At 43.8% G+C, this 25,409-nt stretch overlaps 1 protein-coding gene across 2 annotated transcripts in view; it reads left to right on the top strand.

Moving 5' to 3' along the window:
- Nucleotides 1–25,409, top strand: part of LOC115769880 (junctional adhesion molecule A) — a 63,443-nt gene that overhangs the window by 25,474 nt on the left and 12,560 nt on the right. For both annotated transcript variants that reach the window (XM_030714885.1, XM_030714884.1), the window contains exons 2-5: nucleotides 3,754–3,974; nucleotides 7,209–7,419; nucleotides 7,963–8,090; nucleotides 11,862–12,030. In XM_030714885.1, coding sequence (XP_030570745.1) covers nucleotides 3,754–3,974; nucleotides 7,209–7,419; nucleotides 7,963–8,090; nucleotides 11,862–12,030 — 729 coding nt within the window. The remainder of the gene's footprint in view (nucleotides 1–3,753; nucleotides 3,975–7,208; nucleotides 7,420–7,962; nucleotides 8,091–11,861; nucleotides 12,031–25,409) is intronic.

Below are 25,409 nucleotides of genomic sequence, written 5' to 3'. Positions count from 1 at the left end.
TAATAAAACCTGAACTATCTGTTAATACTTTGGGTAAAGAAGGCGTGCCAGGATCTCAGCTTTAGGATAAATACATACGTTACGTATATGACATATCAATGATGCTATCTGCTTAACAATATAAATGGACGATGCCTTATTAATTGTTAAATTTGTAAATATCCGCAAGCTGTAAGAACAAAGTTTAAAAACTGTAAGAACAAAGTTAAAAAACTTTGAACAATAGAATGGAAAACGAGTTATTTCATGGATTAATCGTGCGAGCAATTGAAGTATTTTCCGATTGTAGCATTTAAGTGAAGAGTATTAAAAATAATCAACGCTGAGATGTGAATGAAGCAAATATGACAGCTGTGCTGTGTCACCCCTGCAGGCCATTCCACTCAGACACCCGCACACACATATACACACCTTCACACACACGTGTCACAGTAGCCACATTTCAATTTTCGCCATGTGCCATGTAATTTGCCTGGATAATTTATATGCATGCCGTTCGTATAGAAGATGCTCCCACATCAGGTTCAGGTTCAGTCGCGAGCCTCGAGTGCGAAATGAAATAAATTTTGCAGCATCATTTAAGCTTAATTAAGACGGCAGCCGCAACCGGCGAGAAGCAGCACCGGGCGCTGAATAAGAACGTAGAATGTTGGCAACAAAAGCCGCGCAGTGCATTGCGCAGCACATAAATAAATGAGTAACTGAGTGGTTGAGTGGTTAAGTGGTTGCCAGCAGTAACAGCAGCTGCCGTCGATGCCGTCGCAGCCGCCGCCGCCGCCGTCGCCAAGGTGCCGATTGCGTGCCGCATGCATACTCGAGTGGCAATCAGCGTGTCGTCCAGTTTAGCTCCGATGACAGCTCATCGGCAACTTGCGAGTATTTGGCTGTGGGCTGGATTTCCAGCCAACTCATGTTGCCACGCATTAAACTACTTAGACAATGTCAAAAGGCATCATTATTCATGCTGGCATGCACACGGGGCCCACTCCCTGCTCTGTGCTCCGACCAGCCAAGCCAAGTCCAATCAGAATAGCGCTCGTCATGCTGCATTAGGGAGCAAATTAATGGCAAGGCCAGGCACACATTGCCCACAAGGCAGGTCAATTTCTGGCGCCGCATGTTGATTTTTAATTACTCACACACACACACAGACGCAAGATATCACAAGCCAATGAAGTGTGCTGATATTGACTACAAATTCAATGCCATAAAACACAATTAAATGCGTCTCGAGCTTGAGACCTCCATAAGCAGGCAATTACTAGGTTCGAAATTCATTGAGCTGTGGGTTCAAAGTGTTGCACATTACGCATCATTTCACAGGAACAGGATCAAATTCCCAAAATTAACCAAGGAACTTGTACCAACAGAACTAAGTGACTGACTTCAGAATACCCTACCATTATAACGTATATTAAAATAAGATAGGGTATGACTTTTTTTTCTAGGCTAAGAAGCTTTTTCTGAACTACTTAAAAATTCCCAAAAATTATTTTCATATACAGCTTTTTTGCCTGCCCAAAGCACAACTATTTAGCTTGCCTTGCAGAACATAGAAAATATGCCCCACATGAAAGCAGGGAAATTACAAAAGTTTCCTTAATTGCTACGCGCCATGTCGCTCCACCCACCCGCCGCGTTGTCCTCGCAAATTAAACGCAAGTATGCAAAGTCATTGTATGAAAGGGCCGACTGGTTGCCTGCCTTTTTGTCTGCCAGTCAGTCAGGAGGCGTGCCGAGCCTACGTAATGATTAAGCAAACACTCAATCACCCCTTCCTATACATACATACACACATTCAATGCCAGCACACACTCACTGGCACACATGGGCCTGAAATGAAGCACATTCAGCTGAGGCAATTGAATTTGTTTTTTTTTTTTTGCCAGCGCTTAATGCCCAACAGCTCTGCTTGACTTTAAAGCTGTTGCATCGTTGTTTGGAGATTTTTGCAGAATCTGTAGCATACTTTTGCGGGCTGCATTTTTATTAAAACTGAATGCAATATTTACATAAAATTTGTGCAATTTTCCTTACCACTGGTATTAAGCGTATTAAGCGTATTAAGCGTATTAAGGTTAAGCGTCTATCGTGTGTATGCCACGCCCCATGCCGCCTTCTTGCCGGCAATTCATGCATACAAATGCGCGTCATATGCTGGCAACCTTTTGTTTAATGAAGCCGAAGTTGTTGGGCGGCCATAGATGTGTCTCTGTATATGTGCGTAAGACCCTATCTGCATGTGTGTGTGTGTGCGCGTGTGTATCTGTGTTGAAGGCGTGCATGTGGAAAAACAGTTTTTGAATGAATGCAAGTTTTAATCCTTGAAATATGATTTGAGTGCAAATATTTTGCATAACCATGAGCTCGACTCTTCCACACATGTACACACACACACACACACACGCGCACAGTCACTTGCGGTTTGCCCACGTGGGCGTGGCTTATGTGTGTGTGTCTGTGTGAGTAGATTTTGCCTGCCTCGTGATGTAAGCAGTGACACAATTTCCTTTTATTCTGTGTGTATGTGTGTGTGTGTGCACTTGTACTTGCCAACCGCAAACACTTCACTCGCTTGAAGGCTGCCCTCCGTGCCTGGCCCAACAGGCCAACAGTCCAACATATCTCGCTACTGCTCCTGCTCCTTCTCCGACTACCAGTGCCCAGCCCAGCGTATATCTATCCCCCTTGCATTGCCCGTGCGTTCATTTTTGCAGCTGCTTGCGGTTTTCAAATGCATTTGCCCCCGCATTCACTGATGCTCTTTTGGTGGTTCGGTGGTTCATTTCTAAATTGAAACTAAAGAGTTGCCAGTGGCTACCATTGTGGCCACTTGTGCACCTTTCGACCACTGCAGCGCTAGCAGCAGGGCCTGCGGGCTTAATGAACAACGTTTTTTTTTTTTTGTTGCACTAAGCCGATGACAAAAGTCAAGCGCCAGCCTCCAAGCTGACGAGTGCTGTCAAAACTTAAAGCATGTAGCCATGCTCAGGTTCTGACGTTTTTTTGATTTTCACAGATGTGTATTTCTTGTTTGTTTTTTATTTTTGCTGTCGCTTGCTGCAAACAAAATTGTGCACTCTGAAAAGTTGGTTTAGTTGGTTTTTATTTTGGTGTTTTCTCCACTTTTGTCAACGAGTTTTTAATGTTTTGTGACGAGCGACGACAAAATACTACTAAAAAACACACTCGGACCTACACAAAATGAAACTCCAGCTCACGTATGTCTCTGCAAATAGACACATTTGACATTTTCGGAACAAAGCTCATCTCTCGGGAAGTAAAAGGTAAATTCACAAATGCTAGAAACATTTTTTTATCAATTTAAGTCTTCAAGAGTATATTGCTTTAAATAGGAATTGCAGAAGTTTACGAGAAAAATTTAACACCTAAAATCAAGTTTTAGAGGAATTTTGATATTAAGAATACATTGAAAGTAACATGAAATAAGATTAAATAGAAATCCGTAAACTTTTTACCTTTCATTTTTGATCCAGTTTCTATTTAAAGACCAAAATATGATAAAAATTTCATTAGGCATAAAAATAGCCTCGTTTTTGGCAACGCTTTGGAAAGGCTTTTAATATAAATGTTCGAACTTTATTAAATTCTTTAAAAGTTAAATTTTTCTGCAAAATTAAAGCCACAACTTAAAAGCCAGAAAAGGTTTAAAGTACCAAATTGTGGCTATAACAATTTCCAATGTGAAATATATTTATAGATTTTCACTTTGCTTTGGCAAACTCATTGCAGATATGACAAATGGCGGCGTGCATGGACCCATCGAGGGCTATAACTCGTTGGATGAGCTGACTACAATGCCAGCAGGGCTGGCCACGATGCCAACCGCCGCCTACACGCATCCCAAATGGATGGAGCCATATTTTGATCCCTCAACGCCGCGCAATGTCACCGCCCTTATGGGCAAATCCGCGTATCTCAGTTGCCGCGTTCGCAATTTGGCCAACAAAACGGTGAGTGAACACGGCAGATGACTAAAACTTTTCGGCTGTTCGTGACGATCCGCCTAGCCTTTAAAGTTTTTGACATTACCCCGTACCCAATGTGTGTATCTTTCCCTCTCTCCACGCTTCCCTACCTGCAACCCCAACTACTAGAGTATTCTACATGCGCGCAGCTTTTCTTGTGCTTGTTGTTGACTACGTTGATTTGGCAACCTGGTTGGCGAAATGTAATTCCCCTAGCATGACTGCGAAATTTTTAATTAGTTACACGCCCAGCTCAACAAAATGGGCATATTTTTTGTTCGTTTTTTTTTTTTTGATTTTGTTGTTGTTTTGTGTATTGTCTGCGACGTGCTGTGCGATAGTGAGAGTAAGGACCTTTTCTTGCCGGCAGCTAGGGCGCGACCTGCGTCCTAAGTCCGCATTAAGTTGTTTTGCTTTCAGAAATTTAGAAATTTTTGTATTCTGTTCTGTAAGCGCGACTGTTATTGCATTTGTTGCCTTTGTTTATCTGCTTTAATTGCGCCCCGCCACGTTTTCCCATCTATTTAAGAGACAGCCTGCCAGAACGTAGCTCCCATGGCAACCTGCTGCTCCCATTGAAGTTGTTGCCCGTCGTGCTGCTTATTTTCTCTGCTAAGAGGACGCTGAAGTAAAAGCGGATTGATTTAGGCTGCAAGATACCCTGTGCATAGATTTGTATATGTCTTTAGTCAAGAGTAATCACTTGCAAGCACTTGACTGTCAGCTACCCTGTATTTACGACACAAATTCAATGAAAACAAACCCAAATATATATTATTATGAGTATGGATGGAGAATTGACGCTCAAAATCGGATGCCTCCATGCTTTCCAGCTTCAAACTTCACTAATTACAGGGTATAATTACCAGTGCCTGTCACTCTGGGGCAAATAATTGTATACTCGTATGGCAACATTTTTAATTTGGCATTTTTTAAACATTTAATTAGCACCAGGACTGTCGCTCTCTATAAACATACATTTAAAAGAAAAATTGTTGTGTAAATATAAAAATGAAATGTGCGACTGTTGGAGATGCCGCCTGGGCGGGACAATTTTGATCGGCTGCTCTGAACTTTTTTAATATGCGTGACAGACAAGTTTATGAATAATTAGTCAACGAAAGTGTGGCGCAGTGCGATTAATCACAGGAGTACCCCAAAGAGCAGCAGCACCGGGAGCAGCACGTGCACGCCGCGGGGTGCATAAAAGGTTGGGGTGGGCGATGTTCGGCGAGGAGCAAGAGCTTGCCAAAAGGATTCGAACGCTCATTAACAAACAATGCGTCGCACGCGGTACTAAGGCAAACAAACAGCGCTCCAAATGCCAAAAACCAACAAACTTTTAGCACACGCGCCGAACTACCGAGCACTTGACACAAATGCGCCAGAGGCAGGAACAGGCAGCAGCTAGAGTGTGTGCAGCGGGAGCAGGAGTTGCGCCATCACAAGGACTTGCAGCTTGCAGCAACTTTTAATTTCTTGGCAACACACAAAAGCGTCGAGTGGCAACCGGCAACCGGCTTTGCCACACGTCAGCGACTAACTGCCGTGGGCGGGCAGCCCTTTTTCACGCTGGCCACGCCCCAGCTATGGGGCTGCCACAACACTTGCAATTGCATTTAAGCGCGAAATTATTTAAACAATTTCGTGAAAATTGCACTCGCCGCACGCGTCAACAGCACTTGGCGCAGTCCGAGCCGAGAAAACCAAACAACAAACCGAAACCAACTCAGCAGGACATGCTATGCAAGTGTGCGTGTGCGTGTGTGTATGTACGCAATTGGGTGGGGGGTGTAGAGTGTGGGGTGTGGCATGTATGTGTGTTACACTAGGGGCTCTGCTGCTAATATGCCGGGTAGGGGGAACAGAAAAAGGGGAGCTGCATGCACTGGGACAGTGTCAGGCGAGTGCGTGTGTTGTTGTTGGCGCACAGCGTGCACTTGTTAATTACACTTTAATTTGTTGCGTAAAATGTTTGTTTAATGGCAGCCCCTGTCGACATGTTTTTCACACTTTTATACACTCATTGCGGTCCACATGCGTCGCACAAAACTGCCAAACTGGGTGCTCCACAATCTGCTGCCCGACTGTTGGCGGTGGGGGCCATTGTTTAGTATGCAACAACATTTCGTATAATTAAACGCACGCACCAAAATGTGCCACGCCCTCCATAGTCAATGGTCTGGGGGCGTGAGGGCAGCTGTAGGCAACATTTTCGCAAGTTTTTGGAGCACGGCGCCTGGCAAGTGCGATAATTTTGCATTTACATTTAACTTTATAAGTTGTGCATATCAAGTGTCAGACAGAGAGGGAGAAAGAGAGAGAAAGAAAGATAGAGAGAGACGGGGAGACAAGCTCCTGTTTAGCGTGCAGCTTATAAAGTTATATCTCAGCGCTGCAACTACTCAAAAAGTTTGTTATAATTAAGCGAAAGCTAAAACAACTCAAAACTTACCAGCAGCAAACCCAAACGGCAGCTACAGTCCCAATGGGACACACACACACATAACCACACTCCACGACAGACACACACACACACACACTAGAAATACTCATGCTCAGATTTCTCAAGGATTACAGCCTGGTCATAAACTTGCCAGGAACCCAGGCCCAGGCTCATGTGCAGCACATCACGTTGCGCATACGTCATGTATGCCGGCAACATTGACTGAGATACGCGTCCATTAACAGTACGAAAATACGCAATGGCTGCTGATTAATCGCTAAAGGACACCGAAAACAAAGACCTGAACAGCCCTGCAGAGCACTTGCGTATTTCATTCGATTTTGATTGCACTGCGACGGTAATTCGTTTTTCAATTGCTGCATTTTTAATGCCTGCTTTTTACTTCGGGCCATAAACAGCAAGATTTTGGATTGGTATACTCAGCTGCTGTTAGCTCTAAAGCTAGAAGAGGGTATGTTGATTCTTTAGGCACAAAGGACAAAGAGAAATGAAAAATCTTGAGCTAGACCTTTGGTCTTTTGGTAATCAATCTAAGAGCAAGTTGAGGACCTCTTGAAAACATAAAATTCGAAATGTCGGATAATCGTATTTTCCCTCTGCATAGCTTAAAAGCCTCTGGTCACACTTTTCACTCTCCTTCGCACTACTCGAGCATATTCCCATCCAATAATTCATGCTCTATGACACCGCATAGCTTCATTTGATTGACATGTTGTGCAATATCCCTGTTTGCTTTTACTTTTTGTGCGCAGGTCTCCTGGATACGGCATCGGGACATACACATATTGACAGTGGGCTCCTATACGTACACGTCCGATCAGAGGTTTCAGGCCACACATCATCAGGACACCGACGACTGGACGCTGCAGATAAAGTGGGCCCAGAAGCGAGATGCGGGCATGTACGAGTGCCAGATATCAACGCAGCCCGTTCGCAGTTATTTTGTACGTCTGAATGTTGTCGGTGAGTATACGAGTCTAAGTATGTGAATACTGTCCGCTCCCATTACGAGTTTGGGCTTGAATTGAGAGCAGCGACTCTGGCTCTGGCTTTGGCTTTAACTTCATAAAAAAAAATCAACCATTTGTCGCAAATAACAAAGCCAAAGGACACTCGCGCCACCAAGGCAAGCAAAAAAGTTGTTGAGCAAATAAATTACATACAGCAAACGAGTGAGCAACACGCACAGCACCGAGGACTAAGACGAGGTTGAAGGCGGGAGCGAGGAGCGAGGACAACTGGTCGACTGGAGGGAACGATGGAACGTCGAGGACTTGGTTTTTATACGACAATAATTTCATTTTATCTTGTAGTTTATTATTCTACAGTGTCAGCCAGGCTTTCAGCCTCCGAGCCTCCTACCTAGGCGGCCAGCCTGTGTCTGCCTCATTTTAACAACGTTTTTCAAGCATTTCTGCTTCTTATGCCCCCTCTATTTTCATCTTCTTCTCGTTTTTTTTTTTCGGTAACTCGTCTGCGTTTTTCATTGGTGCTTCCTGTTGACAGTGCCAACGGCGACCATACTTGGCGGACCTGACCTTCACGTTGATAAAGGCAGCACCATAAATCTCACTTGCACTGTAAAGTTCAGTCCCGAGCCGCCGGCCTACATATTCTGGTACCATCACGAGGAGGTAATTAAACTTTATTGTTGCAATTGTACCGAAAATTCGGAGTTCTTTTTAATCTTTTTGTGGTGACTATTTTGACAGTCGGCATGACTGCAAGTTAGCCCAGTTGTTAAACTAATTTTATTCGTTTCACTTTAATTTGAACAAGCAGACATTTAATCAAAGAAAAGCGAAGTCATAAATTACGCTCATTAATATTATTTCTTTTTTATTTTACAATTATAATGCCAATCGACATATTTCGATAACATGTCGAACAATTATTTGAAAAATCTCTTGAATTTGTGTCGATGAATTTATCGCTATAAATGCCTGTTGCTCCCAACTGTACTGATAGCGAATGTTTTATCCGTTGCTTCAATTGCCAACTGACACCGATTGACCAACGCCTCAGTCCGTGCTGAAAGGATCCTTAATTCGAAGAAGCACTCGACTCAGCTCGTGTGTAGCGGACGTAATTTAAAGTGTCAGCCGTTGATATTTTAATGAGTAAATCAACGCAGTTGCATGTGGCAAGAAAGTGGGTCAATGGCGCTTCAGTTGCACGCACTGTTACTGGCCCTGTTAATACCTTTTACAGCTGCTGACAAGCAACAGGGAAACATGAAAATCAGCTGAACATGGAAACAACAGGCTGGTTGGTCATCCAGGTGGTTGCATTATCCCGGTACGTGCTTAGCCCGCGCACTGTTGCCCGTCAATTAGTTGTGTTAGTTTCAAGCGATTTACGCAGCATAAACAGCCTGGCTAATTGCGCGGCATTAAAAGCGCTTAAAGCGCTCCAGGAGCAAAGCCAGGAAGAGCAAGAGTAGGAGAAAGAATAGGGGAGAGAAGGAGAGAGAGCTAGAGTACTAGACGTGGTCGTTATACTGCCCAGCTAATTGCAATGCAAATGCCAAACAAAACAGCAAACGAAAAAATGTAGTAAAAAAAATGGAACTTTGGCGAAAGGCGAGGAGAAGGCGAATTTGCTGGCAACGTGTTAAAAGTGCACAAATCCTGCTGCCAACTGCTGTTGCAGTCGCAGCCGCTGCCGGCGCTGCTGCTGCTCACTTTTAGCTGGCACTTGTATTTCTGGAATTTTCTAATTAAAATCCTTGCAGCGCCATGCGCCACAATGGTGTGCCTCTGGCAGGTGTGTGTGTGTGTACTCTGCCGCAACCTTAGCCCAAGTTGGCGTCCTTGCCCATGCTGCACACGGATTATTTACGATCCATGCAAATTTGCTGTTAATTAGTTTAATGGATGGATAAACTTAGTTGATGCACTTGCTCGTGCCGGGCGCTTAAATGTATGCAACACTTTTTTGCTCGCGCACATCCGCTTGCTAATTGTAATTAACGTGTTACATATTTCCTCTCTCAGTGTTAGCTCGCCTGACCCGGCCTTCCTACTCTTTGCGGCCATTTCCGCATTGGCTTCTGGCATATGTCGGTCTGGCGCCCGGTTCGCTCATGAAGTTGCCGTAAATTGTGGCCTGCCTTAAGTTATTTAACAGCACCCAAAACGATTAGCCGCTAATAGTTTAACTAAGCCCAAATTTGATTCCCTCCACTGGTATAAATACCACTACCTTTTCTTGGACAGCCCTCGCAGTTGTTGGCATAGTAATGTGCATATGGCGCTTAACTGTGCGGTCGGTGAAAGTTCCGTGAGCTGCTGAGTGGACTTAGCCAGCTATTAGCTGGCTGTCAAAGCAGGCTTTACCCAAAGTCCACGCCCACAACTGGCGACTGGCAACAGTATCGTTCGACGAGTGGAGCATTCGTGCTGCATTGTATCATCCTGTTGCTCTGCGCCCTCCCGCCGATCAGACAATGTGACAGACTTTTATGCACATTTAACTGCTTTGGTTTTTTTTTTTTGCTCGTTTATTGTGTTGGCAAGTGCCACATAAATCGAATGTATGCGCATTTTTAGCATGCGGCGCTTGGTAAAAAGATTTTTGATTTCATTTTTGTGTCCGAAACAGCTGCACTCGTCTGTGGGTAGTACAAATTGTACATATTTGATGCAGCTCTGTCGCAAAACGTTTTTTTTTTCCAATTCACGTAGCCGGCAAAGGCAGATTCACTGGCTGTCAGCTTGCCATTCGGTATTTACCAGTCTGCCAGTCTGTTAGCTGGCTGTCGGGCTGTCGGGTTGTCTGCCTGTCACAGTAAGCCGTCGCTTTCATTAACCAATTTGCAAGCAACAGAAACGGCAACAACAACGGGTGGAACAAAGGCAACTACAAACATTATAATACAAATACGAAATTTATGCTGATAGCGACGACAGCAATGGACTATAATGGCAACCAGACTTTCGTTAGTTCCTGCACCCCCCATTCCCGCCACTCACCCCGCCGATAGCTGTTGATAGGCAAACTTTTAACTTGTCTGTGCGCCAAAGTTGTTATGCCAAAGTTTCGGGCATTGTCATTGTTTTTTATATGTCTATCCACATTTTCATACCTCCAGCTGTATGCTATATGCCATGACTAGGGCAATCATGACAGCCACGGCTGCATGTACGTTTCCCTATCGTCATCATTATCAGTGACGCCAACTTTTCTTTCATTTTTCATATTATTGCAAATGCCGTCGATTAGTTGAGATTAGAGAACAAATTATGCGTCCTGCCCTGCCTACCCTGCCTGCTCTGTCCTGACCTCTGAAAGGGGGGCAAAACAGCTGCTCATTTCCGCCAGCTCTGTTGTTTCTTCCATTTTCTTGTCGCTGTCAGCGGCATGATGTGCTAATGTCAGCTACTTGCTCTCTGCGCTCTGCCCTTAGTCCCTTACTCTTCAACTCACCCTCTCTCTCTCGCCCTTTGTGCCCGCCCTGCTCCCTAAGGTTTCTCAGTGTATTGGTATTGGCAAATTATTCCTGGTATTTGTTTTTGTCAGCGCTTTGAGCATTCGCTTCATTTTGTGACTCAATATGCATCTGGATTTGGCCGCTGTTAGCAGCATTCGACATTTGACATTTGCCCTGCTGCTGCCCTCTACAATAATCGATAATGAAGTTGACTTTGAGGGCGGCTGACTATCGCACAGATTGTCGTCAGCGCCATCAGCATCATCATAATGAGCCATCGTTCGAGCCAGTTGCTTTTGGCCCAATGTGAACCCGAAGCTGGTCCCCGCCCGCTTGATTAACATAATTTTTGTAGCTAACTATTACTCTCTCTCTCTTTCCCTTCTCTTTCTCTCTCCCTCTCTCTCGGTCATCTTATCCCTGCGCTGGGAACTAAAGATCCTTTGATATTAGCTCTGTTAAGTCAACTTTAATCATGCGCCCGGCCATCAAATTCCAATTAAAATGGCAATTTTAAACGCATTTTCGGCTGTATGGTTGACGCCTGGCGGGGGAGGGAAAGTACATTACTGAAAAGTAAACAAGACGCGCTGACATGTCGTTGATTTGTAATGTCAGTCAAGCGCAGCTGTTGCTACGCATCACACACTGCCGTCAGCCTCTCCCCCTTCCCAATGTGCTGTCACACGCATTTGAAAATTACAAAAAAATAATACGATATTTGAGCAACACATTCGAAACAAAATAAATAAAGCAAGCGAAGGGCACTTGCTTATTATTATTTGCCAGCAGCAAAGTTCTTAAACAGACAGCAAAAACAAAAAGAAAGTAAAATCAAAGAAAAACATTTAGTGCACCCCTCATTGTTCTCACATTATGTGCTGCTGCTGTGAGGGGGCTTCCTCTACTCTGCCTACACGTTCACACACACTTACTAACCCGGCCTTTTGGCGTAATGCTCTTCCATTTGCAGGTCATTAATTATGATTCATCAAGAGGCGGCGTGTCGGTAATTACCGAAAAGGGCGATGTGACAACCTCATTTCTGCTCATACAGAATGCAGATCTGGCCGATTCCGGCAAATACTCGTGCGCCCCCTCGAACGCAGATGTTGCCAGTGTGCGTGTGCATGTTCTAAATGGTAAGTACCTACCAACACTACTACTGCAATACACATACACTTACACACACACACGCACGCACATATATACACACTAACACACACACATATACACACTAACACACACACATCTACACACTAATGTATGTACGTGCAGCTTCGGTCTGTGCGATGTGCAAAAAGTGTTGCATGCTTCTAGGCGTCGCCCGTAGCAGTACAACAACAGCTTAAACAACTAGACTGTGCTCGACTACAAATACCCTGTAGAAGCGGTTATTGGTTTGTATATATAACATGGTAAATATGTATATATACATAAAAGATGGAAACCTTTTCGTAAAATAAGTATTAATAAGTAGCTTCCTAAGCAATTTAGAAAATTATTCAGTTAGTTAGTTTTCTTAATGAGGTAGAATTTTATTATGGGTTAGATTAAAACACAAGCAGAATTTATATAATTACAGGGTATTAATTTAGCACATAACGATAATTGCGCAGAAGCGTTACATTAACTGCCAAAGTGGCAACCGAGGCTGCAGTAGTCATGTTGCATGCCTCTGTCGGTGATGTTTTTGGCATTTTAGCAAATTTGTGTGCGATTTCCAATGCTGGGTGTAGGGGTCCATGGCGACTAGGTTTTTGGGCCCCGGGCCAGCAATTGCGAATATATCCATGACAGCCCAGCGGCGGCCGCACCGGTAGGTCATTTTATGAAGTCAAATGGTGCGACAGTGTTGCATGCTCTTGGCATATGATTGACGTTGCCTCGGGCAAGTGGCAAGCAGCAAGCGGCAGGCGGCAAGTGGCAATTGAAATAGCAAAGACAATAGTGACAAATCAGCTTGAGGCAAACGACGCACATTGGCTTGGGTAGGCGAACGTGGATGCCGTTGCGGATGCGGATGTTGAAGCTGAGCATAACTGCCACAAAACGCTACATCCGCCTTCAATTTGGCACAGTTCCGGGGTCTTGTGGCGACAAGCTGAGTAATTCGTCGGAAATATATACAAATAGTGGAAGATGCCTGTTCAATGCGCTTGATTTCCTTCAGGACTTTCCAAAAAGAACTGCAGCACATTAATATGGAGCAGTAACATCAAGGAATATGGCCCGAATGTTTTGGGGTCGTCGCCTGATGTTGCCCCAGGCGCCAGTTGTTGCTTCACAAATTAAACACATAATCGCGTCAATTATGAGCAAATTAATTAGCACACTGCGGTTAATTGCAGCCAAACGAGCGACGACGACGAGGACGATGGCGACCTCGACGAGCCACCGGGCACCAGCCACTAGGCGGGTAAGTGAGTGGCAGCTTGGTTCTGCAATTGGGTTGACCATTGGGGCAAGGACTTATACGGATGCGAGCGACGTTAACAAATTGCAATCGGGACCTGGGACGACTGGCAAGGAATTGTTGCAATTTGCCAGCATAATCGCTGTCGATTGGCGTGGATTTGACACAGTTAAAATAAATTACGTAATTGTGAAAGGAAAACAACAACAACATTAAGTGCAACCACACAACAATACAATGCCACTGACAGCACACAGAATGGCATGCAATTTAAGCCGGTCCACAGCTGGCTATGGATTGGGCCTGAGGTTAGAGCCATGCCGGCCATGCCCCGTCTATCCGGCTGGCACGTTTTTCAATCATGCTAACGGCGCCAGGGCAACCAAAGCCCCCCTTTAGCTGGCCCTACCCTCGCCTTCGCCCTCGCCCACAGGCCGGTTGCCCGCAGGCCGCAAATGGACCGCAAATGGCAGCGTGCGGAAATCTATGCTGCAGCTTTTGTAAACGTTTGCCAGCCATTATGCATGAATGCATAGAAATACGTAGTGTCACACTTATACCAGCACACACTCACACACACACACACATGCAGGTACAGATGGGCGGCAACAAAATAATGAAGTGGCTAGCAATGCAAACGACCCACAAGCCACACTCTCACAATCCAAATACCACAACAACAACAAAAAAAAAAACAATTCTCTACCGTTTTATAATACAACGAAACGTTTATACTCTGCCCAGGCTGTATAATGGACTTTTGTTCTTATACTAAATATAGTTTCTACTTCAGCTTTGAGGACATGACAGAATAATTGCCAAATTGATCAGACCCCAAATTCAAACTTAATTAAACTAATATTGTAAATATGTATTTACTCTATAGAAAGACAATTTGAAAGTCTGTTTTCCAATTTTTTTCTGTGGTTGCGTTAGCTTAAAATTATGTTGTGTTATACTCAAAAGCAGATCAATTGTGGTCACAACAGTTTAGTTTGGGGCAATTTTAAAGCATTTTTAAACAACTTCAGCGACTTCAAATTCATAATAAATTCAGTTTTAGGACTTTCATTTAATTTTCATATGCATGCCAGGCCATCTAATATATTCACTGCTCAGACTCTACATATATAAAAAGTATTCTATTCAAATATGCAAATTTTGTATTTTGTGTGCCAAACGTGCGATGGTGTCTATTGTTGTTGCTGTGCTGCTGATTGACACCACAACCAATGGCATTTCATAGCTAAGTCGATGACTAACAACAGCAAAATCAGGCTGACCCTTATAACTGCCCTGCAGGAGTACGGGTGGGTGTTTGCCTATCTGTGTGCGTGTGGGTATGTATGGGTGTTTGGGCAACAATGTGGCTACGATTGCTGACAGCCACTACAATTCACGCGTTAATGGCATCAGCAACAGCAAGAACAACAGGCCCAACATGGGCAACCCACAAGTTGTGACAGACAAACAAAACGCAGCCTTTGCTTTGACCAGCGAGCAACGTGGACATGAACGAGGACGTGGACTTGGACGTGAATGTGGACGTGGACGTGGCCCAACTTGTTGTCCCTGACTGACATACAGATGCCGGTCATGTTACGCAGTTGGCATAACAAACTGCAACAGATAGACAGACGACGAGGCAGCCGCAAAGCGGCTGAGAAGCAAAGGGCAAGCACAGACACAGCGTTCTGACATTTTTCGGTGGGGCAGGGGGGCTGTATGGCATTCTACACGCTTATTGCCACACAAAGTTATGTGTAATACTCGCTCGGAGTGGAGCGTATTGAACTTGGGCCACAAAGCCAATGTATGCATGCGTATCAATAGTGTAGAAATGACCAACAGACAGCCTCTCTCTCTCTCTCTCTCTTTCTCTTTCTCTTAAAATCTCGTGCTCTTTCTCTTTTTCTCCGACTAAGCCAAGAAACATTGCTGCAGTTTCATTTGCAGTCAATCTGCGTATGCACTGGTGTCCGAATTTGCATGCCTCTCGACAAACTTACACTGTGCAACGCGAGCCTTGTTTTATTCAGTATTTTTATATTTAATTAAGTTTCATATAATTTTTGAATCAAACAGCATAATGCTCGTATAAGTATTATTCCTGGAATAATATTAAATATGAATTTCATCGATTTATTTTTGGTTTCAAATTGGTATTTTAAATTATTGCGCCCTTTGAAAACCCCTATCCCAACTTATTTCTAATAGATTTAAAATATCATTTATAAACTTTTCGCATATCCTGGATTACAACAAATTTATTTGTTGTTTGGCTTTTCGAATGCTACTCAAACAAATTAAAAACACTCTGCAAAAAACAGTTCAAAATGCGTAAATTTGTAATATGGGTCGAAACTAAACTGAAACCACAAACAAAACAAAAAACTACATTTAATTGAGCAGAAAACCCAACAAAATTCTTGTGTGTGCAATGCAAATGCTTAAAATGGAATGGATGATTAAATTGAATTTCTAACCACTGTGCGTTAGCCTGCATGGCTGTTAAACTGGCAACTGGAGCTCCACAACAAGTGAGGGCGGGCAGGCAATCGGCTATTGAATTCAGCTTGATTTTGCCTTGATGTTGCTTCCACCTGCTTAAATCGCAGTGACGGCTCTTCAATTTAGCTTAAAATTGAGCATAATGAAAATTTGCAGCCGTTGCGTGCGGCGCGCTCCAAAACCTCCGCTGCTGCCCCTTGCTAGTGCCTAGTGCGTGCCCCATTCAATTAATGTCGTTGCTATTTTAGTAGTTTGGCGCATGTGGCAGCTGTTGCGGTTATTTGTGACCTGGCAGCATAGGAGGTTTTGGGTTTTTGGGTGGGTGAGCTTGGATTTTGGGCAGATCCTTGCCCGATTTCATATTGATATTTGTGTGACAGGGCACAAAGTCTTCGTTGGGGCGCAGTTTACACTTGAGAAATCAAACGAAGGCCCCTGACCGAATACATATCACATGCGATGGCAATCAGACCCAGGACAAATGTCCTGCCAGCTGCTGCCGCTGCTGATTCTGATGCTGATGCTGTTTGCCAGCAACAACAAAAGTTCAACTTTCGATTTATTTTTTGCCAGTTTGAAATTCCTTGGCTATTTATTGTAGCGCTTTTGTTGTCTCACAGCGTTTCCTCTATGTCCTGGCTTAACAGCTACTCCAGCCAATGCAGCACCTGCAATAAGGCTCGCTACGCTTTCCGGGTCGCCCATCAAATGCCAAATGCCAAGCAGCTATCGGAGACGCAAAGCCTTGACCTGAACCTGTGCTGGAGCTGCCTACTAAGACAACGAACTCAGTCAGTCCAGTTCTCATGGTTCGCTGCACGTATCGAAGTCAGTGGCGACTAAGACCACCCCTCAGTCTCCCCCTCACCCTCCCTCTGTCACCCTTCCACCTTGAGCCACAGTGCCACATACAGAAATCCTTTGGCCAACTTTGGCTCAAGCTGCAACGCTGTGTATATGTGTGTGGGGATTAGCTTTGTATTTTGTCACAGGAAATTACATTTTGCCTTAAGGACGCCAGAGCGCAAAAATTTCGTTTCATTGTTTGCGCGTGTGCTTATGGGTGTGTGTGTGTGTGTGTGGGCGGAACGGAGGATCGTTGCCCAAAATGAGGTGCATGTCCTGCGCTTAAGGATTGCGACTACGACTAAAACTATGTTGTCCTCCTATCTAATCGAGTGTACGTGTACAAATGTCGTTGTGTGAGCTCAGCTCAGCTCCACCCCGCTTCGTCCCTTCTTCCAAATGCCTATTCGCCAACTGGCCAACATCCTTTTACCTGCACCAAACGTAACTTTGGCTCCATTAGTATTTACACTACAACTTTAAGTACACACACACACACACACACACACATCTTGAACACTTCCTGTGTGTGTCTCAGTGTCATATGCCGTGGTTTCATCTCCTGGGCCAAATAATAGTTTGTTCCTGCTGCTGTTGATCTGGCTGCAGACAGCAAAACTTCGTTCAGCACTTAGCTTTTGCAAGAACATCAAGCGAATTCGTTGTTGCGTGTTTATTTAAATGGCAATGAAGCCAAAGTGTTGATAGACGCCATCTAATACACTGCCCGAAATCAACTGCAGTTCATTTCAGATGTGTGCCAACTGATAGTTAAGCAAATTGACACAGGCTCGGATGGGCAAGGATTGGGGATTGAGGCGTCTGAAGCGGGAAGTGAGCAGATCCATTTTAATTATGGCACTCCGTTGGAATTTTGAATTGCAAACAGAATACGAAGGCAGAAAAGTATCCTTTAATATGCCATTCAGATATTAATTAATCATGACAAATGACAGTGGATGGGTGGGGGGTATGTATGTACAAGTAGGGGAAAGTTCAAGTAGTGGAATTTTCCTCAAATATGTGTATTATTCGAGGAGCTTACATTTTAAGGTTGCAGCTATCGGTAAATCAGTTGAGACATAAATTTAATTATTGTTCTTGGGTATAATTTAAAGCATTCACTTAAGTAACTCATCTACCCTAAAGTAAACTATTACTATAGACAGAACCTTTTATTTTTAAGTTGTTTGCCTTTTTGAATCTTAGATAATTATGCTTACCCAATTTTATAAAATTTCCTTTTATCTCTTTTGCTATCAAACATATTATCAACTTTTTGTTGCTTGTGCTCGAACCTTGTTTTACTTATTGCCTTACAAATTGCGTTGCATTTTGTAAACAGTATTTGTTACGAAGCCAACCTATTTTTCGCATAGTGTAGCAGCCGCTGCTGAAGCTGAGGCTAAAAACTTTAGCCATAACTTATGATAACATATCCGTGAGCGCCTATGCCTCAGTTCTGCTGCCTCTTCGCTGTTCATGTAGAGTCAATCCTTGGAGATTGCCGTCTAACATAATTCGGGCCATGTTCAACGAGCCACTGAAAGCCGCACCAAGTCGAACCAACTCCTTCGCAGCACACATGCACACACGCGCGCACGCACACACTCGCATAAATCCGTAGCTAATAATATACGGCTTTTGTTTATTAGATTCATACATTTTGTAGGCAAGTGTATGTGTGTGTGCGGGGACGTGAGTGTAGCGATGTGTTACTCATTATGTTTGCTTTTATGGCCGCACTGCGTGCTCCAATAGGCCCCCCAGCACCTTCTGGCCGCAGTGCAATCCCCAGCAGCCGCCCTCTATAGGCGCCAACTTCTGCCTGAAGTGATTTTAATAAAATTGGCAAAGCGTGTAGGTAAAAACAACTTGGCTAACGGATGGGATCGACGGGTGCGGGGTGTGTGGACTGCGAGAAATGGCATGTAAATCCTGACCAGAAATCGCTGCCGTTGGCACATTTTTTTCTTCGACCTATGACGAAATCGAGCACAAATTGCATGATTTACGTAATGGAATAAATAAAATAAATTGCTTAATTTACTGATAAATTACTTGGGTACACACACACACAAAGCACACGGCATCGAATGTGTGTGCGTGTGTATGTATGCGTGTTTGGTTGACACACACACACACACACGCACAGAGTCTACTTATGAAACGCATACCTTTGCACAGTTGCTGTTGTTTGCGGATATTGTGGTTGGCTTTCTACTTTGGCACTTTTTGTGAGATTAATTTTGGATCCGGAACAGGACCAGGCCAGGCCTCGGACTGCAACTGGCCAGAGTACAGAGGCAACGCACCGACCATACACACACAGACACACCCACCCATACCAGCTCACTTGGGGGAATGTATAAACTATGTCTACTTAAACTACAAACAAGCAGTTCTATGGCAACGCAGGGACAAGTATACACCTGGCCACAGCCGGTACTGGCCTCTTCCTGACCAGCTGCCTGCTGGCTATGGCCCGTGCGACGCATTTGTGGCATGCGCCAGTCAAGCCACCCGCACCGCTAGCCTGGCTCGTATATTTACAAAAGATTTATGCCAAAAGCTAATTTCATGGAAAAACGTATTGTTCTTGGCCCACAGTGTGTGCAGGTGTGTGTGAATGTGTGTATGTGTGAATGTTCTTTCAGGTCAAGCAAAGGCAGCTTGCCATTAAACTAAAAACGGTCAGTTCGCTGTGAGACTTGCTTCGAATGTAATTATTTATGTTAATCGCTCTCTAAAGACGCTCAATATATCAAATTTGCACAGATTTATTACGTGCAGCCAGCTACAATATAAAACATATATCTACCCTATATGCATGTGCACAGGTGTGCAAGTGTGTGTGTAATAAATATGCGAACGTATTTACACTGGGTCGCCTCATTATCGTAATCCCTTCTATTATACACTACTTTCATAGACTACTTCCATGTGGGTTCATTAAAACGGATTATACATAAATTAGTGCGTGCCGTTGATAAATTTGTATTCAGAATGTTTAATAATTCAATTATGTTTTGTTCTAATCAATTGCCGCGTTAAGTGGGGCGTTAAGGAATTAAACCTGCCCGGTAAGCCAGAAGCCAGAAGCACAGCTCGGTGATTGGACATGTTTGCAGCTGACTTGGTCTAGCGACTAGCCAACAAACTAATCGAAAGTCAGTCGAGTGCTGCATAGGTCACTGGACAGCACCAAAGCGTGTGCATAGCAGCACAGCCAGCAGCAACAACAACAACAACAACAGCAATAACAAAGTCAGCAACAACGAAGCAGAGCAGAGCATTTGCAATTTGCCATAGCTAATCTCAAAGGATATGCAGTATAATAAAGCAGCACGCTGCCTCCCCTTACTCTTATCCTCCCCACCCCCCCTGGCGCTCTTTCACACTCCCTCTCGCTGCCACCTTCCTTCTCTCTCGTCTCGCTCAACGAGCTGTTAGTTCGCAGTCTCAATTGAAATCTACTTAAAATATGCCCCCAACTGTGTGTGCTTATGACTGTATTGCATGTTTGTATATGTGGTTGTGAGTGTGTGTGTGTGTTGTTGTTGTGTGTCTCCCAGCGTATGTGTCACAGCCATATGACCCCAAGCTGATAACTGAGAACAACACGATTCAGACATGTAGAGCTGAACTCATTTCGATTCGACTAAAATGGATATCAAAATTTAATTAAAATTTCATTTTGCAATTTTTGTCCCTCGCATACCGATGCCTGTGCCCGGGCGTACTCGATACCTGCATTTTGAGAATTGGCAGCATTAAGCAGCGACCAACCTTCATTTTTATGCACTCACATTCCAGTTGCTGCGGTGCGGTGCTGGTGCTGCAATTGGTGGCTCAAACTCAATTATGACAACTCAAAGCATCTAAAATTCCAAAAAAATTCAATTATCTTGGCTCCGGTTTTGTTGGCCAATACGATAGATCGGACAAACCGGGCGAACCTCCCCGCCGTTGTCTCGTCCGCGCTTTTTCCGACGGGCATTTTGTCATTTGCAAATTTGTCGCTCGACATGCGGCAACAACAGCAACAATGTGGCAACTAGACGGCGACTGCGACTGGTGTTGGTTGTTGGTGTTGGTTACATGCCATTCCGTGGCATAATGTTGGCTTTAGCATTAATGTCAGTCAATTCCACAGTCGTTGGCCGCATGTTCGTCTGCGGGGATATTCACGAATGTGATTTGAAAATCAAGTATTATTTTTTGCCTTTGCCTTTTTTTCTTTTGTGAATGCGAATAAAGCGCATCAATCATTCAGTCAAGCATCAAGTGAGCTGAAGTGTACAGTAAATGTCACTGGCATGGCCAAAGGCCAAAGGCCAACATGCCACATGCCGAGATAGAGAGAGAAACGGAGACAGAGGCCAGTTGCCATGCTCAACCAAGGCCCGTGCCCGGTCTAGTCGAGGTATTGGACTTCCGTTTGGCCAGGCATTTCCGTTCGCTTCTAAGTGACAGCTCTGACTCAATGGCTTCAATCTCCAGCTGCCAGCTATGTTTATGCGCTAGTCCTTTTAACGTATTACAAATTGAAGATCATTCCGAAGCTAAAAGAAAAACGTGTGTGTGTGTGTGGGGGGGGGGGGATGGGGGTATAGGTGTGCGTAACTACAACATAAAGAGACATTTGTCATTCTCTCAGTTTCTGCAAAAATAAAGGCTTTTTGTCTTATAGCTCACATGCAAACTAAGTACACAAGAAATCTTTATAAATTCATGAAATTGCAGCACATAAACTTAGCACTAAAACACGTCTTACACATGTGTGTAGCAATACACTTAAAGAAATATCCGAGCATTTTATAAGTAAATTAATATGGTAGTCAGTCAGATTAAATGGCCTTTATATAGTTGAAATGTGGGCAGTATTGGGTAAGTGTTCAGTACTTTATTCTTCGATTGTTCGATTTGAAGATACTTTTTCTTCATTTTATTTTTAACTTTAATATAGACTAATTTCTGTTTGGCTTTGGCTTAGTTGCTTTGGCTGAGTGCACACACACGTATGTTTATTTAATATTTGTGTATCCCAAATATCTGGCAAAGCTGTTGTTGTTGTTGTTTTAACATTGCAATTACCTTTGGCCCGGGGCCAGAAATGAAGCCATCTGTGTGAGTTCTTGTACCTGCTGTGCGATTTACCCGAGGTGACATATTCATTTGTTGCACGTTTTGATTATTTTATACGAAGCGAGAATCTGTTAGTAAGTCTACCATTTTGACAGGTGGCAACTTCAGCCCTCTAGGTGGTAACATCTTCCCCTCCGGCCCTCCTCCCCGCTCTCGCTTCTCTCTATGTGTGTGCGTTTTTAGCTAAATGGCAATTTGCCTGCCAGACTTGGCCCTTGTGTGCATATTTTGACTGCTTCTATAGCTGAAAATTGCATTTCGTTTATTAATTAAACTCCAATTTAGCTGGCGCAATTCAATTATGACCCTCTCAAGCGTCAAGTTTAATTCGTTGCAATTTGTGGCACATTTAACAAAAAAAAAAAACAGCTACAACGCACAAATTGCTTATTTAATATGCCAGTCGCATGAGTAGCTGCCATTTTATTGCCATCAATTTTCTACAAATTGCAAACAATTCAGCCAATGAAATCAATCAAGCTTTGATCAAACGCCACTTTAAATAAAGGCGCCAAATCCAACAAGAATTTTCGCCGGTTCGCTTCACGGTTCACATCAATAAAGGCAACAAACCTTGGTTTGATACCCTGTTTTACCCAATCAAGCTCAAATGCACTTTCACTTGTATTTTTTTATACCCTGAACCCATTAGAAATAGGTGTAAGGGTATATTGTATTTGTGCAAAATCCAAATGTATGTAACAGGCAGAAGGAAGCATCTCCGACCCCATAAAGTATATATATTCTTGATCAGCACCAATAGCCGAGTCGATCTAGCCATGTCCGTCTGTCTGTCCGTCCATCCGTCCGTCCGTCCGTCCGTATGTATGAACGCAAGGGTCTCACCTATAAAAGCTGACATTTTAGATGTATGTGCTCTTAGTGCTTGCGCAGATCGAGTTTGTTTCCGATAATCGATAACTTACTCCGTTCTGTTTTTTTTGGGCAATTTTGGTAAATAATAAGAGCTAGAGTCACCAAACATAACATATAGCTTCTAAAATAAAATATATATATGCATTTGATGTTGGAAGAAGAGGGTTCAGGGTATCCCCTAGTCGGGAGCTCCCGACTAGAACCTCTTACTTGTTTTTTTTTTGTTTTGTGTACAAATTATGTTTTACACATTTTATTTTTTATTTCATATTTACACTTAACTTTACGCTCTTGTTTTGCTTTAATCAATTTTGACGGCAATTTATTTGTTTATTTACACAACAAAAACACGAAAAAGCCGTCCATTTGGTTGCCCAAACCTCATTTGTTTCTGGTACATTGTCTATTATAAACCCCAGAGAGCTGCCCTACTCTACCCTTACCCTAGTTTTCACAGTTTTCAGCAATTTTCTCTATCGTTGTGTAGTCACAATCCCGAAAAAGTAAAACAAAAACAAAAACAGCGAGAGGAAAAAAACAAGAACGTGCAGCATATTCAAAATTGAAACATGGAAAATCGCACAACGTTTTTTCCGCATTTTCGCACAGTTTTTGTTCATCTCTTGTTTTTTTTTTTTTTTTGAGAGACAGAGAGAGAGTTGGGTCGTGGGAATAGGCGGGTCATAGTTCATTGTTTTACGTGACGTATTGTTGGATAAACAAATGTTTATGTTTTTGCTCACTAAGCTGCGTATTTGTTAACACTTTGTTCTGCGAGAGATGGGGGCTAAGCCCTGATGCCTGCATCCGGCTGCAATCTTTCGTTTTGATTGGACAACGAGCAGCGAGCTGAAAAATAAATTCATTTCAACGTCAGATGCTGAGAGTTTTTTTAATGCAAAAGTTGCAACAGATACTAAATCGCGTTTGGCAACATTTGGCGAGGCGGCGGTTGGGGAGCGAAAAGTGAAAGCAACTTTTGGCGGTCAGTTGGCTAATTGAAGGCTGCCCCACAAACTGTAGATAAAAGTATTGCATGCCACCAAGTCGAGATACTTAGCTGTTATGAACCATTTAAAGTAACTGCTACTGCTACTGTTACTGCTGCTGCGTGTTGCACGAAAAAATTTACTTAAACTTAAAAGCATTTGCTTTTAATTAAAAATTTCCACTTGCCGCACTGGGAATTACTTACAAAAACTAACATTGTATACACACACATAATCAATTTTGCCATGCAATTTTAATTACAAATTGTTGGCGTGGTGGTCAGCATAGTGTCACACACACACACACACCCACATGCATACGCACACCCGTTGGGTGTGTAAATAGCTGCATAATGGATACGCCGCTTCGTCCCAGGGGCGTAGCCACGCCTCGCTGACATTCTTCGAGCTGGCAGTGATGCGCAGACAGTGTCTGCAAGAAGTTAATACACATGACGTGCAACAAATTATATTTATCGCGCATCGCCAAGCATCAAATTATAAGGACGCAACGCAAACCGCAACAGCAAGGACCTCAGCTCGGCTGCGGCTGTTCCTGCTGCAAATTGATGCTTAAGGACAATTTTCACTTCATTACACGCTGCTGCGGCTGCCGCTGCTACCGCCGCAGTTGCTACCTTTTTTGCTGGTACCCTACTGCTGCAACAGTTTTTCATGCAATTTTTTTCTCCGGCTGCGCTGCTGCCTGCTCGACGATTAATTTTCAAGTGTTGCTTAAGCGGCAAAACATGCAGCAACAACAAGAAAATGAGGCAAAGAAACGGTGGCCGCTGCCACCGTGAAATTACAAATTGCGCCCGCCGGCAAGAGATGGCGCCACTGTTGCTGTCGCGGCTGCTGGCGCTGCCCGCTGTGCACCTTTGCATGCCTAATTTAATAAGAAAAAGTGCCAGCCTGTACCTGTACATCATTTAAAAGCAACACCTCCACACACACAAACACACACACACACCCGCACCCACACACACATAATTAATTGTGATTGATAGAAGAAATTACTTGCCAGCGGCTTGGCGGGTTGCTCGACCGGGCCAAACCAGATGGCAGCGGCATCGGGCTAAAAGGCAAGATGAAAAATCATTTCACAAACTGTCCCAAAAGCCGACACACCTACACGCACGCACACAGGTACACACTGATCCGCACACCTGCACACGGCAAATGGGACATCATAAAGAAACTCCATTTGTTGCCGCTCGAGCGATTTGTTTGCCACGCAAATGAACAAAACGAGAAACAAGCCAAATGCCCGAAATGTAGGTGTTAAAGTAGTTGTGGGTGTGTGTGTGTGTGTGTGTGTGTGTGTGTGTGTGTGTGTGATTGCATATGAAGCAAAAAGCGTTGGCCATTTTAATTTATGTCGCCTGGCAGCGCTTTGCTAAACAGCTTAACATTTGGCCCAAACACCCGAAAGGACACAAGCAGCTGCCTCCACCCGGAACGGCTACAACATAACCTTAAAATATAGCCAAAGACTAAAAACAACGGCTTAGCCAAAGCACAGTGTGTGTGTGGGGGTGTGTCTTTGTGTATGTGCGAGTATAATTCGCTAGCAAATTGAAAATAAACGCAGGGAGCTGACTAAAAAACGCGCTGCTACTTTTTACCTCGTTTATCTAAGTGTGTGTGTAGTGTGTGTGTGTGTGTGTGTGCCAAGTGCGCGTCGCTAAGCTGCAAAAAGGCTCTGAGAAAGCGAAATGTTCCTGCATTCAGT

Source organism: Drosophila novamexicana, unplaced genomic scaffold (assembly GCF_003285875.2).
Source record: "Drosophila novamexicana strain 15010-1031.04,08,12 unplaced genomic scaffold, DnovRS2.1 tig00004554-arrow-pilon, whole genome shotgun sequence".
NCBI lineage: Eukaryota > Metazoa > Arthropoda > Insecta > Diptera > Drosophilidae > Drosophila > Drosophila novamexicana.
Note: the sequence above shows the minus strand (reverse complement) of the source record. Positions and strands in the feature narration are given on the sequence as shown.